Source organism: Engystomops pustulosus, unplaced genomic scaffold, assembly GCF_040894005.1.
Source record: "Engystomops pustulosus unplaced genomic scaffold, aEngPut4.maternal MAT_SCAFFOLD_646, whole genome shotgun sequence".
In the NCBI taxonomy this organism is placed as follows: domain Eukaryota; kingdom Metazoa; phylum Chordata; class Amphibia; order Anura; family Leptodactylidae; genus Engystomops; species Engystomops pustulosus.
This window is the reverse complement of record NW_027285525.1, coordinates 26,313-37,351: the sequence shown is the minus strand read 5'-3', so window position 1 is coordinate 37,351 and position 11,039 is coordinate 26,313. Positions and strand designations below refer to the sequence as shown.

At 58.8% G+C, this 11,039-nt stretch overlaps 1 protein-coding gene across 1 annotated transcript; it reads left to right on the top strand.

Annotated features, from left to right (window-relative positions):
* Positions 1–1,611: 1,611 nt before the first annotated feature.
* Positions 1,612–9,671, top strand: LOC140112219 (dolichyl-diphosphooligosaccharide--protein glycosyltransferase subunit KCP2-like). Its single transcript, XM_072132439.1, has 5 exons — positions 1,612–1,772; positions 5,490–5,644; positions 6,243–6,306; positions 9,343–9,409; positions 9,518–9,671. Exons 1-5 carry the CDS (start codon positions 1,769–1,771, stop codon positions 9,636–9,638), a joined length of 411 nt encoding a protein of 136 aa, XP_071988540.1. The 5' UTR covers positions 1,612–1,768; the 3' UTR covers positions 9,639–9,671.
* The last annotated feature ends 1,368 nt before the right edge of the window (positions 9,672–11,039 follow it).

Genomic DNA, 11,039 nt, shown 5'->3' with positions numbered 1-11,039 from the left:
TACTACCACCACCATCACATATACAGCTCTACTACTACTACTACCAACATCACATATACAGCTCTACTACTACTACTACCACCACCATCACATATACAGCTCTACTACTACCACCACCATCACATATACAGCTCTACTACTACTACCACCACCATCACATATACAGCTCTACTACTACTACCACCACCATCACATATACAGCTCTACTACTACTACTACCACCATCACATATACAGCTCTACTACTACTACCACCACCATCACATATACAGCTCTACTACTACTACCACCACCATCACATATACAGCTCTACTACTACTACTACCACCATCACATATACAGCTCTACTACTACCACCACCATCACATATACAGCTCTACTACTACTACCACCATCATCACATATACAGCTCTACTACTACTACCACCACCATCACATATACAGCTCTACTACTACCACCACCATCACATATACAGCTCTACTACTACTACCACCACCATCACATATACAGCTCTACTACTACTACCACCATCATCACATATACAGCTCTACTACTACTACCACCATCATCACACATACAGCTCTACTACTACTACCACCACCATCACATATACAGCTCTACTACTACTACCACCATCATCACATATACAGCTCTACTACTACTACCACCACCATCACATATACAGCTCTACTACTACTACTACCACCATCACATATACAGCTCTACTACTACTACTACCACCATCACATATACAGCTCTACTACTACTACCACCACCATCACATATACAGCTCTACTACTACTACCACCACCATCACATATACAGCTCTACTACTACTACCACCATCACATATACAGCTCTACTACTACTACCACCACCATCACATATACAGCTCTACTACTACTACCACCATCACATATACAGCTCTACTACTACTACCACCACCATCACATATACAGCTCTACTACTACTACCACCATCACATATACACCTCTACTACTACTACTACCACCATCACATATACAGCTCTACTACTACTACTACCACCATCACATATACAGCTCTACTACTACTACTACCACCATCACATATACAGCTCTACTACTACTACCACCACCATCACATATACAGCTCTACTACTCATGTTCCCCTCCCTTCCCGCCAGGTGGCGCTGTCCTCTGGTTGTTCCCTGTAGTAGGCGGAGCTGTTTCTCGCTCTTTGGCTCCTCCCCGCCAGGTGGCGCTGTCCTCTGGTTGTTCCCTGTAGTAGGCGGAGCTGTTTCTCGCTCATTGGCTCCTCCCCGCCAGGTGGCGCTGTCCTCTGGTTGTTCCCTGTAGTAGGCGGAGCTGTTTCTCGCTCTTTGGCTCCTCCCCGCCAGGTGGCGCTGTCCTCTGGTTGTTCCCTGTAGTAGGCGGAGCTGTTTCTCGCTCATTGGCTCCTCCCCGCCAGGTGGCGCTGTCCTCTGGTTGGTCCCTGTAGTAGGCGGAGCTGTTTCTCGCTCTTTGGCTCCTCCCCGCCATGTGGCGCTGTCCTCTGGTTGGTCCTTTGCGGTCTGTGGGCGGGACTGTGTTTCTTTCTGGCTCCTTAGCGCTAGGTGGCGCTGTCTTCCTGTCCCTCTGGCAGCGGGCGGGACTGTGTTACGCGGTGCTCTCTTATTGGTCGCCTCTGTGCTGTGGGCGGGACTTTTGCTCCTCCTTCCTCCGGTGAGCTCCTCCTCCTCCTCCTCCCGCCGCCGGTCCGTGCAGTCTCCGTTGTGCCGTGCGCAGTGATGGGTGAGTGGGGCCGGGTCCCGGGAGACGCCGGGGGGGAGAAGCCGGGGAGATACAGGAGACCCGGGGGGAAATACAGGAGACCCAGGGGGGAAATACAGGAGACCCAGGGGGAGGATGTGTGGGGAGGAGAGGAGCCGGGGCGGGAGGGTGACGTGTCCCAACCATAGCCGGACACTGACACACTGCACCGAACACTGATACACTATGCCGAACACACTGCACCGAACACAGGGACACACTGCACCGAACACTGATACACTGTGCCGAACACACTGCACCGAACACTGACACACTGCACCGAACACTGATACACTGTGCTGAACACAGGGACACACTGCACCGAACACTGATACACTGCACCGAACACAGGGACACACTGCACCGAACACTGATACACTGTGCCGAACACACTGCACCGAACACTGATACACTGTGCCGAACACACTGCACCGAACACAGGGACACACTGCACCGAACACTGATACACTGTGCCGAACACACTGCACCGAACACAGGGACACACTGCACCGAACACTGATACACTGTGCCGAACACACTGCACCGAACACAGGGACACGCTGCACCGACCACTGACACGCTGCACCGAACACTGATACACTGTGCCGAACACACTGCACCGAACACAGGGACACACTGCACCGAACACTGATACACTGTGCCGAACACACTGCACCGAACACAGGGACACACTGCACCGAACACTGATACACTGTGCCGAACACACTGCACCGAACACTGACACACTGCACCGAACACTGATACACTGTGCCGAACACACTGCACCGAACACAGGGACACACTGCACCGAACACTGATACACTGTGCCGAACACACTGCACCGAACACAGGGACACACTGCACCGAACACTGATACACTGTGCCGAACACACTGCACCGAACACAGGGACACGCTGCACCGACCACTGACACGCTGCACCGAACACTGATACACTGTGCCGAACACACTGCACCGAACACAGGGACACACTGCACCGAACACTGATACACTGTGCCGAACACACTGCACCGAACACAGGGACACACTGCACCGAACACTGATACACTGTGCCGAACACACTGCACCGAACACAGGGACACGCTGCACCGACCACTGATACACTGTGCCGAACACACTGCACCGAACACAGGGACACACTGCACCGAACACTGATACACTGTGCCGAACACACTGCACCGAACACAGGGACACACTGCACCGAACACTGATACACTGTGCCGAACACACTGCACCGAACACTGATACACTGTGCCGAACACACTGCACCGAACACTGACACACTGCACCGAACACTGATACACTGTGCCGAACACACTGCACCGAACACAGGGACACACTGCACCGAACACTGATACACTGTGCCGAACACACTGCACCGAACACAGGGACACACTGCACCGAACACACTGCACCGAACACAGGGACACGCTGCACCGACCACTGACACGCTGCACCGAACACTGATACACTGTGCCGAACACACTGCACCGAACACAGGGACACACTGCACCGAACACTGATACACTGTGCCGAACACACTGCACCGAACACTGACACACTGCACCGAACACTGATACACTGTGCCGAACACACTGCACCGAACACAGGGACACACTGCACCGAACACTGATACACTGTGCCGAACACACTGCACCGAACACAGGGACACGCTGCACCGAACACAGGGACACGCTGCACCGAACACAGGGACACGCTGCACCGAACACAGGGACACGCTGCACCGAACACAGGGACACGCTGCACCGAACACAGGGACACGCTGCACCGAACACAGGGACACGCTGCACCGAACACAGGGACACGCTGCACCGAACACAGGGACACGCTGCACCGAACACAGGGACACGCTGCACCGAACACAGGGACACGCTGCACCGAACACAGGGACACGCTGCACCGAACACAGGGACACGCTGCACCGAACACAGGGACACGCTGCACCGAACACAGGGACACGCTGCACCGAACACAGGGACACGCTGCGCCGAACACAGGGACACGCTGCACCGAACACAGGGACACGCTGCGCCGAACACAGGGACACGCTGCGCCGAACACAGGGACACGCTGCGCCGAACACAGGGACACGCTGCGCCGAACACAGGGACACGCTGCGCCGAACACAGGGACACGCTGCGCCGAACACAGGGACACGCTGCGCCGAACACAGGGACACGCTGCGCCGAACACAGGGACACGCTGCGCCGAACACAGGGACACGCTGCGCCGAACACAGGGACACGCTGCGCCGAACACAGGGACACGCTGCGCCGAACACAGGGACACGCTGCGCCGAACACAGGGACACGCTGCGCCGAACACAGGGACACGCTGCGCCGAACACAGGGACACGCTGCGCCGAACACAGGGACACGCTGCGCCGAACACAGGGACACGCTGCGCCGAACACAGGGACACGCTGCGCCGAACACAGGGACACGCTGCGCCGAACACAGGGACACGCTGCGCCGAACACAGGGACACGCTGCGCCGAACACAGGGACACGCTGCGCCGAACACAGGGACACGCTGCGCCGAACACAGGGACACGCTGCGCCGAACACAGGGACACGCTGCGCCGAACACAGGGACACGCTGCGCCGAACACAGGGACACGCTGCGCCGAACACAGGGACACGCTGCGCCGAACACAGGGACACGCTGCGCCGAACACAGGGACACGCTGCGCCGAACACAGGGACACGCTGCGCCGAACACAGGGACACGCTGCGCCGAACACAGGGACACGCTGCGCCGAACACAGGGACACGCTGCGCCGAACACAGGGACACGCTGCGCCGAACACAGGGACACGCTGCGCCGAACACAGGGACACGCTGCGCCGAACACAGGGACACGCTGCGCCGAACACAGGGACACGCTGCGCCGAACACAGGGACACGCTGCGCCGAACACAGGGACACGCTGCGCCGAACACAGGGACACGCTGCGCCGAACACAGGGACACGCTGCGCCGAACACAGGGACACGCTGCGCCGAACACAGGGACACGCTGCGCCGAACACAGGGACACGCTGCGCCGAACACAGGGACACGCTGCGCCGAACACAGGGACACGCTGCGCCGAACACAGGGACACGCTGCGCCGAACACAGGGACACGCTGCGCCGAACACAGGGACACGCTGCGCCGAACACAGGGACACGCTGCGCCGAACACAGGGACACGCTGCGCCGAACACAGGGACACGCTGCGCCGAACACAGGGACACGCTGCGCCGAACACAGGGACACGCTGCGCCGAACACAGGGACACGCTGCGCCGAACACAGGGACACGCTGCGCCGAACACAGGGACACGCTGCGCCGAACACAGGGACACGCTGCGCCGAACACAGGGACACGCTGCGCCGAACACAGGGACACGCTGCGCCGAACACAGGGACACGCTGCGCCGAACACAGGGACACGCTGCGCCGAACACAGGGACACGCTGCGCCGAACACAGGGACACGCTGCGCCGAACACAGGGACACGCTGCGCCGAACACTGACTGGGGCCCAGGCTGCTCACACTGTCGGGGCCCCACTTTCTCCCACTCTACATCCTGTGTTATTAGACCTCTGATGAATGTGCCTGGTGGGTGTGGCCAGGAAGCTCCTCCCCCTTGTCATGTTTGGCGTCTCTTCCCTGCAGCGGTCAGTACCGGGATATCGCTGGCGCTCTCCTCGCTCGTCTCGCTCCTTCTATTCGCTGGGATGCAGATGTACAGCAAGCACCTGGGGTCCTCCGAGTGGCTGACCATCCTGGGGGGGCTCCTCGGCTCCGGCATCTTCTTCTTCTCTCTTATTGTATCCTTATGTAATATCATCCTGACTCCGAACCTAGAGCGTGACTGTAATATCATCCCTCCTCCTGACCCAGAACCTAGAGCGTGACTGTAATATCATCCCTCCTCCTGACCCAGAACCTAGAGCGTGACTGTAATATCATCCCTCCTCCTGACCCAGAACCTAGAGCGTGACTGTAATATCATCCCTCCTCCTGACCCAGAACCTAGAGCGTGACTGTAATATCATCCCTCATCCTGATCCAGAACCTAGAGCGTGACTGTAATATCATCCCTCATCCTGACCCAGAACCTGGAGCGTGACTGTAATATCATCCCTCATCCTGACCCAGAACATGACTGTAATATCATCTCCCGTCCTGACCCAGAACCTAGAGCATGACCTATAATATCATCTCCCGTCCTGACCCAGAACCTAGAGCATGACATATAATATCATCCCTCATCCTGACCCAGGACCTATAGCATGTCTGTAATATCATCCCTCATCCTGACCCAGAACATGACTGTAATATCATCCCTCGTCCTGACCCAGAACCGAGAGCATGACTGTAATATCATCCATGAAAGCAGTGATGACTCCTTAATCTAGATTACAGGCCTTCAACAACCTTGAGAATCTTGTATTTGGTAAAGGCTTCCAGGCAAAGGTGTTTCCTGAAGGTAAGCTGCTCCACACCTTCACTTATAGTAAAGGACTTGAAGGACCGGGATGGTGGCGGTTGGCTGGAGGGACGTGAAGGACCAGGATGGTGGCGGTTGGATGAACGACGTGAAGGACCGGGGTGGTGGCAGGTTGGATGGAGGACGTGAAGGACCGGGGTGGTGGCAGGTTGGATGGAGGACGTGAAGGACCGGGTTGGTGGCAGGTTGGATGGAAGACGTGAAGGACCGGGGTGGTGGCAGGTTGGATGGAGGACGTGAAGGACCGGGGTGGTGGCAGGTTGGATGGAGGACGTGAAGGACCGGGGTGGTGGCAGGTTGGATGGAGGACGTGAAGGACCGGGGTGGTGGCAGGTTGGATGGAGGACGTGAAGGACCGGGGTGGTGGCAGGTTGGATGGAGGACGTGAAGGACCGGGATGGTGGCGGTTGGATGAACGACGTGAAGGACCGGGGTGGTGGCAGGTTGGATGGAGGACGTGAAGGACCGGGGTGGTGGCAGGTTGGATGGACGACGTGAAGGACCGGGGTGGTGGCAGGTTGGATGGAAGACGTGAAGGACCGGGGTGGTGGCAGGTTGGATGGACGACGTGAAGGACCGGGGTGGTGGCAGGTTGGATGGACGACGTGAAGGACCGGGGTGGTGGCAGGTTGGATGGACGACGTGAAGGACCGGGGTGGTGGCAGGTTGGATGGACGACGTGAAGGACCGGGGTGGTGGCAGGTTGGATGGACGACGTGAAGGACCGGGGTGGTGGCAGGTTGGATGGACGACGTGAAGGACCGGGGTGGTGGCAGGTTGGATGGACGACGTGAAGGACCGGGGTGGTGGCAGGTTGGATGGACGACGTGAAGGACCGGGGTGGTGGCAGGTTGGATGGACGACGTGAAGGACCGGGGTGGTGGCAGGTTGGATGGACGACGTGAAGGACCGGGGTGGTGGCAGGTTGGATGGACGACGTGAAGGACCGGGGTGGTGGCAGGTTGGATGGACGACGTGAAGGACCGGGGTGGTGGCAGGTTGGATGGACGACGTGAAGGACCGGGGTGGTGGCAGGTTGGATGGACGACGTGAAGGACCGGGGTGGTGGCAGGTTGGATGGACGACGTGAAGGACCGGGGTGGTGGCAGGTTGGATGGAGGACGTGAAGGACCGGGGTGGTGGCAGGTTGGATGGAGGACGTGAAGGACCGGGGTGGTGGCAGGTTGGATGGAGGACGTGAAGGACCGGGGTGGTGGCAGGTTGGATGGAGGACGTGAAGGACCGGGGTGGTGGCAGGTTGGATGGAGGACGTGAAGGACCGGGGTGGTGGCAGGTTGGATGGAGGACGTGAAGGACCGGGGTGGTGGCAGGTTGGATGGAGGACGTGAAGGACCGGGGTGGTGGCAGGTTGGATGGAGGACGTGAAGGACCGGGGTGGTGGCAGGTTGGATGGAGGACGTGAAGGACCGGGGTGGTGGCAGGTTGGATGGAGGACGTGAAGGACCGGGGTGGTGGCAGGTTGGATGGAGGACGTGAAGGACCGGGGTGGTGGCAGGTTGGATGGAGGACGTGAAGGACCGGGGTGGTGGCAGGTTGGATGGAGGACGTGAAGGACCGGGGTGGTGGCAGGTTGGATGGAGGACGTGAAGGACCGGGGTGGTGGCAGGTTGGATGGAGGACGTGAAGGACCGGGGTGGTGGCAGGTTGGATGGAGGACGTGAAGGACCGGGGTGGTGGCAGGTTGGATGGAGGACGTGAAGGACCGGGGTGGTGGCAGGTTGGATGGAGGACGTGAAGGACCGGGGTGGTGGCAGGTTGGATGGAGGACGTGAAGGACCGGGGTGGTGGCAGGTTGGATGGAGGACGTGAAGGACCGGGGTGGTGGCAGGTTGGATGGAGGACGTGAAGGACCGGGGTGGTGGCAGGTTGGATGGAGGACGTGAAGGACCGGGGTGGTGGCAGGTTGGATGGAGGACGTGAAGGACCGGGGTGGTGGCAGGTTGGATGGAGGACGTGAAGGACCGGGGTGGTGGCAGGTTGGATGGAGGACGTGAAGGACCGGGGTGGTGGCAGGTTGGATGGAGGACGTGAAGGACCGGGGTGGTGGCAGGTTGGATGGAGGACGTGAAGGACCGGGGTGGTGGCAGGTTGGATGGAGGACGTGAAGGACCGGGGTGGTGGCAGGTTGGATGGAGGACGTGAAGGACCGGGGTGGTGGCAGGTTGGATGGAGGACGTGAAGGACCGGGGTGGTGGCAGGTTGGATGGAGGACGTGAAGGACCGGGGTGGTGGCAGGTTGGATGGAGGACGTGAAGGACCGGGGTGGTGGCAGGTTGGATGGAGGACGTGAAGGACCGGGGTGGTGGCAGGTTGGATGGAGGACGTGAAGGACCGGGGTGGTGGCAGGTTGGATGGAGGACGTGAAGGACCGGGGTGGTGGCAGGTTGGATGGAGGACGTGAAGGACCGGGGTGGTGGCAGGTTGGATGGAGGACGTGAAGGACCGGGGTGGTGGCAGGTTGGATGGAGGACGTGAAGGACCGGGGTGGTGGCAGGTTGGATGGAGGACGTGAAGGACCGGGGTGGTGGCAGGTTGGATGGAGGACGTGAAGGACCGGGGTGGTGGCAGGTTGGATGGACGACGTGAAGGACCGGGGTGGTGGCAGGTTGGATGGACGACGTGAAGGACCGGGGTGGTGGCAGGTTGGATGGACGACGTGAAGGACCGGGGTGGTGGCAGGTTGGATGGACGACGTGAAGGACCGGGGTGGTGGCAGGTTGGATGGACGACGTGAAGGACCGGGGTGGTGGCAGGTTGGATGGACGACGTGAAGGACCGGGGTGGTGGCAGGTTGGATGGACGACGTGAAGGACCGGGGTGGTGGCAGGTTGGATGGACGACGTGAAGGACCGGGGTGGTGGCAGGTTGGATGGACGACGTGAAGGACCGGGGTGGTGGCAGGTTGGATGGACGACGTGAAGGACCGGGGTGGTGGCAGGTTGGATGGAGGGACTTGGGCCTGTATTCTGATGTCTCCTTGTCTTCTTGTTGCAGTTGTTGTCTGCCTCTTTGTTGCCCTCTTTGCCTCTGGCTTGGTCCATCGAGTGTGTGTCACCACATGGTCAGTATCTGGTGGTGGGGGGAGGGGCACATCTATCACATAGGTGGTCTCAGGGGAATGATTTTGGGTGCACGCAGTGAAAAGGGATTGTTATTACTTGTCCTGCAGCTTAATCTTCTCCCTGGTGGACCTCTACTATGTGAACAAGATCTCCTCCGGTGTGTACCAGGTGGTGACCCCTGCTGTGACCCCCGGGAAGGTGGTCGGAAAAAGCAAGAAGAGGACATGACCCCCTGTGAAATAAAAAACCCAGACTTTGTAACATGGACTGCTGAGTGCTTTATTTGTGGTGGGTGCTTGTCCTGATTGCAGAACACCCTCACCCCCACAGTCCTGCTCTGTGCACTTTACACAAGGCATCTTGTGGTGATCGCTCCTGTGTCCTGACACCTTTCTATCATAGCCAGCAGTGGTCAGGGGTCAGCATGGGCGCTCTGACCCCTCTGTGACTACACCCCCCATACACAGCGAGCTGCCATGTCCTGTGTGTCCTGACACCTTTCTATCATAGCCAGCAGTGATCAGGGGTCAGCATGGGCGCTCTGACCCCTCTGTGACTACACCCCCCATACACAGCGAGCTGCCATGTCCTGTGTGTCCTGACACCTTTCTATCATAGCCAGCAGTGGTCAGGGGTCAGCATGGGCGCTCTGACCCCTCTGTGACTACACCCCCATACACAGCGAGCTGCCATGTCCTGTGTGTCCTGACACCTTTCTATCATAGCCAGCAGTGGTCAGGGGTCAGCATGGGTGCTCTGACCCCTCTGTGACTACACCCCCCCATACACAGCGAGCTGCCATGTCCTGTGTGTCCTGACACCTTTCTATCATAGCCAGCAGTGGTCAGGGGTCAGCATGGGCACTCTGACCCCTCTGTGACTACACCCCCATACACAGCGATCTGCCATGTCCTGTGTGTCCTGACACCTTTCTATCATAGCCAGCAGTGGTCAGGGGTCAGCATGGGCGCTCTGACCTCTCTGTGACTACACCCCTCATACACAGCGAGCTGCCATGTCCTGTGTGTCCTGACACCTTTCTATCATAGCCGGCAGTGGTCAGGGGTCAGCATGGGCGCTCTGACCCCTCTGTGCCTACACCCCCCATACACAGCGAGCTGCCATGTCCTGTGTGTCCTGACACCTTTCTATCATAGCCAGCAGTGGTCAGGGGTCAGCATGGGTGCTCTGACCCCTCTGTGCCTACACCCCCCATACACAGCGAGCTGCCATGTCCTGTGTCCTGACACCTTTCTATCATAGCCAGCAGTGGTCAGGGGTCAGCATGGGCGCTCTGACCGCTCTGTGACTACACCCCCCATACACAGCGAGCTGCCATGTCCTGTGTGTCCTGACACCTTTCTATCATAGCCAGCAGTGGTCAGGGGTCAGCATGGGCGCTCTTACCCCTCTGTGACTACACCCCCATACACAGCGAGCTGCCATGTCCTGTGTCCTGACGCCTTTCTATCATAGCCAGCAGTGGTCAGGGGTCAGCATGGGCGCTCTGACCCCTCTGTGACTACACCCCCCATACACAGGGAGCTGCCATGTCCTGTGTGTCCTGACACCTTTCTATCATAGCCGGCAGTGGTCAGGGGTCAGCATGGGTGCTCTGACCCCTCTGTG

Excerpts from the sequence above, each read along its gene's own strand:
- LOC140112219 (XM_072132439.1), top strand. Across the intron at positions 5,645-6,242 it reads TCTTCTTCTTCTCTCTTATT|GCCTTCAACAACCTTGAGAA; the intron begins GTATCCTTATGT and ends TCTAGATTACAG. Across the intron at positions 9,410-9,517 it reads CGAGTGTGTGTCACCACATG|CTTAATCTTCTCCCTGGTGG; the intron begins GTCAGTATCTGG and ends CTTGTCCTGCAG.